Source organism: Poecilia formosa, unplaced genomic scaffold (genome assembly GCF_000485575.1).
Source record: "Poecilia formosa unplaced genomic scaffold, Poecilia_formosa-5.1.2 Scaffold177, whole genome shotgun sequence".
In the NCBI taxonomy this organism is placed as follows: domain Eukaryota; kingdom Metazoa; phylum Chordata; class Actinopteri; order Cyprinodontiformes; family Poeciliidae; genus Poecilia; species Poecilia formosa.
In genome coordinates, this window is record NW_006800116.1 from 159,129 (window position 1) to 166,585 (window position 7,457).

Below are 7,457 nucleotides of genomic sequence, written 5' to 3' on the forward strand. Positions count from 1 at the left end.
AAGCAGAAAGAATTTTTTTTTTTTTGTGCCGCCTAAAAGATGTTTTTTCAGTCCACAGGACAAAAAGTTTTTGGACACCACTGACTTAGTTTCAAAATTATATCCTGCAAAAATGAACAAATCTTAAATCTGATGCACCAACAATAGGATATTTTACAGGCAAGGAGGTTGAGATTAGAAACAAAAAGAGAATCCTGTAGATCTGGCTCCTCTCAATCCACATCAGAAGGAGCCAGTTGAGGTAGCTCAGGCATCTGGTTTGGTTACCTCTTGGACTATGAGTGAGTCGGTAAGCTCCCACTGACTGGAGACTCAGAGGAAAACTATGAAATGTTTCCTTGGAACACCTTCTGCTCTTTCCTTCTGGAATGAAATTATTTATGATCAAATTATCCAATTATTTGGTCAGAAAACAACTTGACTGAATTAAATTGGTTCTAACCTCTTAGCTATAATGTCTTCAGTGGAAACTAAGTCGTCCTTTGGAGCTGTAAATCCTTTATTTATAGATTTTTGTGATTCAGTGGATGTCGTCATCATGCTTTCGATGTGGTCCAGTCTGATGTTAAACTAGTCTATAAATGTTTCTGTTTGATGGTGGTTCTGGTTTGATTTTGAAGAATAATTGCAATGTTTTATTCACTTTCTGATTTTTTTTTTGTTTGTTTGTTTGTTTTAATCTTGCGCACCTGATTGTGGACTCTGTCACCTTTCTGCTAACACATCCTCTAAAACCCTTTCCTGCTGCTGCCTTTTACCCTGACCTGTGAGTTTTTTTATTTTAAATCATGTTGTCAGTCATCTGCAGCTTGTTGACAGTGGAACTTGTGGGTTTCCTTGGAGGTTCGTGTAATTTTTGTGTGAATGCCAACATAAAGACCCTATGGTGATTGTTTTTTGTCATCTTTCAACTTATGACTACAGAGTTTCTGTTGAGCACTTTTCACATTTAACATTACAACAAATGTACAACAATAATGTAGTTAATGAAATGGCAGATAAATTACCAGGTCAGAATGTGAAATGAAGAAAAAATTAAGAAGAACATCCTAATTACTTGTAAATAAGGCATGGTTGGATTTGGTTTAGCATAAACTTATTTGATTAGCTCAAGATCTTACTTTTTAATCTAATTAGATTTATCCTATTATTTCTGAACATGTTCTGCCATTTTATTGTATTCCTTCATCAGCGGTTCATTGTGTTGGTGAACTCTTGTTAGCAGGTACTAGAGTGCATTGGACATCAATGAATGATGAAACATCTGAGAAACATCTTGGTTTTAATGTGTGATAGCTGATACTGTGATGATGTTGGTGTCAGGGTTCCTACACATCATAATAAAAAAAACTGACACCACCTACTTTTTTCATTTTTCATATTGAAAGCTTGACTAATGATTCAAAAATTGTAGTAAAGTTTATTTTTTTATTTTAGAAACACTCTTAGAATTTGGAAATTTGAGCGTGGAAAAGTCTAATGTGTATGGGGAATGTGTAGGAACACTGAAATTCAATTAAAACTGTATGGTGGTGAAATTAATTCCTGTCAATGATTTGTAGGATTATTTACATTGTGTTTTTAATAGTGATTAACTTAAAATCAACTGGACTTCTTTGTTCATGAAGATGATTCACCTCACATCCAAAACTTTTCATCAGTTCTGCACATGGGTTGAAGTTGTTAAGTTTATAGTTTATTATAAAGGAGGAATCACATAAGGTTCCTCTGCGAATGAGGAGCCAATCTTTTATCATGCTTCATCATGTTTAATTCAGCTCAGAAATGCTTCATTTGAATATGTTTATCAGAACTTGACTTCTCAATGGGAAACTGCATGGAAACAAAGTGGTCTGTGAATTATGTGTATCTGTTTTTGTCTGTTTTTTTGTTTTTTTTTGCAGATGACAATGATGATGAAGTGAGCATAGAGCGCAACATGGCCGCCATTTCGCCCATTCCTAAAATAGTCACTACGCCAATCAAAGAGGACTTTAACAGGGAGGAGGAAGACCACAGAGAAGATGAGTGGGGTACAAAGAAACATCTTTATTCTGAAATGACACATAGATTTACTCCTAGCCAAAGATGGTTTAGCCAGTGAAACGTCTGTCCTGTTTGGAGCTCAACTATTCAGATGGAGTCCCATTAGGAAAACTATTTAAAGAATGGAAATGACACAGAAAGCTTGACTGTACCTGGCTAGACTGTTTTTCCACAGCAGCAATGAAGACATTATTATTTTTAAATTTTTTTATGCATTCTTTCATGTGTACAATTTATCTATCAAAATGTGAACAATGTGGTTTCTTCTACTTTACAGTTTCCTGTCAACTCATCCTGAAGTACACAGCAGATTAGGGATCTCTTTAACCTGCAAGATTTCAACGCAAAACTCACTTAAATGTATAAGAATTTGCATGTATGACAACCAGAAAATACTCCTACTGTCAACTGAATTTTTATTTGTTTTTGTTCGACCTTTGGATGCCCTTTTTTTGTTTGAAACTAAACTTAAAACAAGAAGAGCTGCTACCAGTGCCTCAGCAGGTTATGTAAGATTTTATCAACTTTAAATATTATATTTTAGAACTAAGTGGATTTACAGAACTGATATGAAATCATAAAACATTTAGAAAAACACAAACATATTACAAGATTTTCCAAAATTAAAGGAAAATCTGGTTCTGTCATGGCTTCATACTGAGAGCTTTCACCAAATCCAAACTAGACTGACAACAGGAAGCTTAGTCCAAGTTTGCTATGTAGACTATCTTTGTAGCAGAAGATCACTCCATTCTTTTTCTGTTTTTCAATAAGTGGCCATACATCCATTCAGCACATTAAATATGTATTTTTTCCTGAGAAAAGAATCAAATTTCTGTTTATGTACATGTAGCATGGGAGACTTCACAGGTTGTGGTTACAGATCACCCATATATGATTCCATATAACTGAAATTTTCTATTAGTATTTTTTTTATATAGATAGATTTATGAATGAAGGAAGAGCACAGTCCAGTTCTACTTTGTCATGCACATTATGCTAGCGTTGTACTCCAAACACAATTTTGTTGCCTTTTTTTTTGATAATGACAATAAACTTTGAATCTGAATCTGAATCTGAATAAAGGTTTTTGTGTTCAAAAAGTGATCCTTACAATTACTTATCCACTTTGAAAACCAAGGGAAAGGCTGATTCAGACTTATTTTATGTTTGATACATTCAATATTTTCTGGGTCTAATATGTACTATTTACATGGTGTAACTGTAATTAATAAAAAAAAAAAAAAAAAAGTTGAGGAAAAGAATATTTTGTCTAGTAATAATTATGATTTTATTTCCTCCAGATTCGGTGCCAAAGGAGGAACAGAAACGGCCCGTCCAGGAGTCGACGTCCACCAAGCCTGTGCAGAGCGTCGCGCCGCAGGCCCGTGAACCCTCTGGTGTTTCTGCATGGGACTCCGGGACAGACAACCTGGTTGACCTGTGGGACAGCAGCTCTGCCCCCACTGTCAACCCCATCCCCTCCACCCATTCATCCAATCTAGTTGACCTGATGGGAGACGGTGACGTTCTCCATGACGACGTCCCACCCAGCATTGCTGCCGGTAGCGGCAGGCCTCAGCCCCTTCTCAGCTTTGACGAGATGATGGATGGGAGTTTCTGCTCGGGCACCAGCGCCGAAGACGACCCCACCAGTCTGGTAGATGTGACGGGGTCTGACCAGATGACCCTCAGCTACCAGCATGCGCTGCAGCACGCTTCTGGGGAGGGGCGGGATTCGGATGATGGGCAGCTGCTGATGACCAATGGGGAGACGCTGCTGAAAGAGGGAACTCAGGTTAGATGGCTTCAAGCTCCTGATGATTGTCTACAATTTTTGTCATTATTATGCTTTGTCATCTATTTTTCCTTCCTCTCATTTGTTTTTTTAGGCAAGTGAGGGCTATTTCAGCCAATCACAGGAGGAAGAATTTGGCCAATCAGAGGAGTCATCAGCTAAGCCAGCGCCTGTGTTTTATAACAAGCCTCCAGGTTTGGCCAGTCTTTTATCTTAATGCTTCTGTTTGAAAAGAGATGCATTGTGGTGAAAGCATGCATTTTGTTATGATTAACTATGTTATGGATGGATGGATGGATAGATGGACACTTTATCAAACAAACATCTGCACAAGCTGCCACTTGTTTTTTATGTTTCCAAGGTTCTCCAGCTGTTTCTTGGCTTATCTTATACCCCATTTGTCCTTTCTTGTTTCTATCTCAATCTCAGCTACATTGTCTGTCAGAAGTTTGTCTTCTGCAGAGAATAAAACCAGCTTCTGTTCTTGTGTCCACTCAGAGATTGACATCACGTGCTGGGACACGGATCCTGTGGTTGACGAGGACGATGACTAACCTGCTGCTCTGACATCACAGTTGTACCCGGAGGAAGTAGGAACCGAGCTTCATGAAGAAACAGATTTCTTTCTTTTCTAAAAAAGAGCAAACAAACAAAAAAAGTAATAACAAAAGGTCTTGCATTAAAACTCTTTCAATATAATCTTTTAGAGGAAACAGTAGCCACCAATTGAGTTGAAAAGGCTCAGATCTGATCTGTTTTCTGTGTTTATTTATTTTGATTTTTTTTTTCTATGCAGATGTTTTAGCCTGGATTGAGGGGTTTTGTTTGTGGACATGATTATTTCACGTAGGGCACTACTGCATTAGAGACAATGAAGCTGAGTGTGCGGCCGGTGGCCCTCGCTCTTAGTTTGTAGTGCTTTAATAACACCTAAAAAAAAAAAAAAAGAAAAATCCAGCGCATCAAAACAGCTGCCATGTTTATCTTCACTCTCCTCTTTTCTCGTTCCTTCATACCTGAACATAATCACCTCTGCAGCTCTGTTTAATCATGTATTTAGACATCACCTTCATGGAGGAAAAGTTATTTATTCGGGTGTATCTGAACTGAAAATCCTTTGAACAAGTCTGTGGTGCCGTTTATTTAATCTTTTTCACTCCTTTTGTATGATTTTAAAACTGCGTTCAACATTAAAAAGCCTTTTTTTCTGTCCCAGTGAATTTTTATGCTTCTTCTGCCTCCTTGTGGTTGAACTGCAGCCTCACCATCAGCCCTGAGACTCATTCAAATTTACCACTTATATATTTACACAAACAAAACAGTTTACATAAATATACTGTACATATTTTTCAAATTTTTTAAAAGAGCATAGAAATGCAATAAATTTTTTCTGTCTCCAGTAGACTCAAATCTACGTTTCTGTCCCAGGGCAGTATTCCTTACCCTTCTTAGTTTATAAATCAAATTTTTAATTTTAATCTTTAAGTTCAGCCTAATTTTATCTTTTTTTATTTACTGTTTCTGTCTTTGTATTAATCTGCAAGGGACCAGATGTCCTGGATTTGTCTCCAAATTGAAAGAAGTTAGTTGAGCCTTTCCTTGTTTTGTTTTGCCAATCAAACTTCCTTCTGTTAATTATATTATGAATATAAATCTTATGTAATGAATTAATATAAAGTCAGAGAGACTGAAATTTGACACTTAGAAAATCGTGTATTATGGTTGCTATGGTGATTCCCTTTATTTTGGGAGTAGCAGGTGGAGGAAAACAGAAACAGACACAATTTTAAGCATCAAATAAATGTTTTTCTGCTTTAATCCTATGAGTTATGCGTTTTGTCCCAAGAAATTGGTGGACAAGCCTTCTAGCCATCTCTATCAATTTTTATGTGTCTGCAGTGTCTTATGTTGGAGATATGACAGGTTTTTCAAGGAAGATTCAGAGTTAGAACATAGTGAGAGTTATGATGGGCCTAATCTGGGATTAGTAGGGATTGTAACAGCTATAACAATGTGAATAGCATCTGGTGAAAGCAGACAAAAGTACTTATAATTAAGTGTATAAACTACATGCGGCAATGAAAATAAGAGCTTGAAACTAATATAAATTAAAATGTATTTTAATATTTCGTAGGGTCAGGGACTAGAGTGTGTGACATCATCACAGAGTAGCAGTTTGTAGTTTGATGAAACATTAACTGCAATTAATGTGAAAGTAAAAGGTGGAAAATATCAATTCAGTTAGGTAAAATCCAGCTTTCTGTGATCCTTTTAAACATTGAAATGCGACTGTGACATAAAGTATGCCTGAGTTGTTTAGCTCAGACATACTGAGCTAAACAGTAGCCCAGTATGCCTGAGTAATATGTCTGACATTTAGGTCAGTCCTTAACCTAAATTTTATTCTGTGTGTTTTTCTGCTAATTTGATTATACTGTTTATAATCTAGACTTATTTCCAATCAAGCCGAAGATGTTATGTGTGTTGGTTATCAACACTTTGGAAGAAGTAGTAAACTGAAAATGATGACAGGATCCAAATATAGTGACATCTATATATGACAAGGTAATGGCTTAGGAACATAAAGTGTCTTTCCATGCTTAGCTTAGTATATTCTGTAAATTTCTCCTAAAAAATCTATTCACAAAGCTGACAAAGAAAATTGTTATTCTATTTTTTAAGAAAACCACTAGTTTTGACGAACTTCCTTTTGCCTTCAGTTAGAATAACACGCAGCACAGCAGTAGCCTTGTATTTGTTGTTTCTGGTGTATCACATGGCTTAGCCCTCGGTCTTTGGTTGAGTTCCACACTTAATTTTTAAAGTTGTTTCCCTCAGGAGGAGAAAATGTAGATAAACTAAAGAAATTGAATAAATAGGCACCATGTTTGTGTAAAAATAAATTCTGACACTTCCCTGACATCTGGTACTCAAAGCAGCTTGAAGTATATAAATATATCAAAGAAAAAAAATCATTGTTGCCCCACACCTGCTAATATTGTTTTGTGCCAAGACAAAGGAACCACCTCAGTATTTTGTTATGTTTGGTTGCTAAGCAATGACTAGTTTGGTTGCTGTGGAAACTGGGTTAAAGACGCGGCTTGAGGAAGCTGTATGTGTTTTTAATAACCCGTCAATATGTGTGATAGAATTGATTTTCAGTTCCCCTTTTTTGGATTTTGGCACAACAGTGTTGATCTGTTTGCTGTACAACCCTGTAGACAATAAAAAAGCAATAAGAGCAGCTTTGTGTGAGTGTGTGATTATCTGTAGAAGACCATGGCATGTTCACATTGCAGCCTAATCTTAAAGTGATAAAAATGCTGGTTAAAGCAGCACTTGTTGAACTTTTATCTATTATATTTATAAACAGCTAAAGTGACTTTTGAAAACTAACAAATCATAGCCACTATTTTACATAGTCATTACATTGACAAACATTTATTTAAAAAATCTTTATTGAACAAAAAGTCTACGAAGCACTTTGAATTGTCTTGTTGCTGAAAATGTGCTGTATAAATAAAATTCCCTTACCTTAAAACAAACAGGCTTTCCATTAAAGTTCACCACATCAAAAGCAAAGACAAGATATAATGCATAAAGAACTCTTTGT

At 36.2% G+C, this 7,457-nt stretch overlaps 1 protein-coding gene across 5 annotated transcripts in view; it reads left to right on the forward strand.

Annotated features, from left to right (window-relative positions):
* The window catches only part of dbn1 (drebrin 1), a 126,830-nt gene extending 119,742 nt beyond the window's left edge, over window positions 1–7,088 (forward strand). For 3 of the 5 annotated variants that reach the window (XM_016678245.1, XM_016678244.1, XM_007565480.2), the window contains 4 exons: window positions 1,905–2,033; window positions 3,351–3,844; window positions 3,939–4,038; window positions 4,343–7,088. In XM_016678245.1, the coding sequence (XP_016533731.1) occupies window positions 1,905–2,033; window positions 3,351–3,844; window positions 3,939–4,038; window positions 4,343–4,398 (779 nt within the window). In that variant the 3' untranslated portion in view covers window positions 4,399–7,088. The remainder of the gene's footprint in view (window positions 1–1,904; window positions 2,034–3,350; window positions 3,845–3,938; window positions 4,039–4,342) is intronic. The other 2 variants (XM_016678246.1, XM_016678247.1) reach the window with 1 other exon arrangement.
* The last annotated feature ends 369 nt before the right edge of the window (window positions 7,089–7,457 follow it).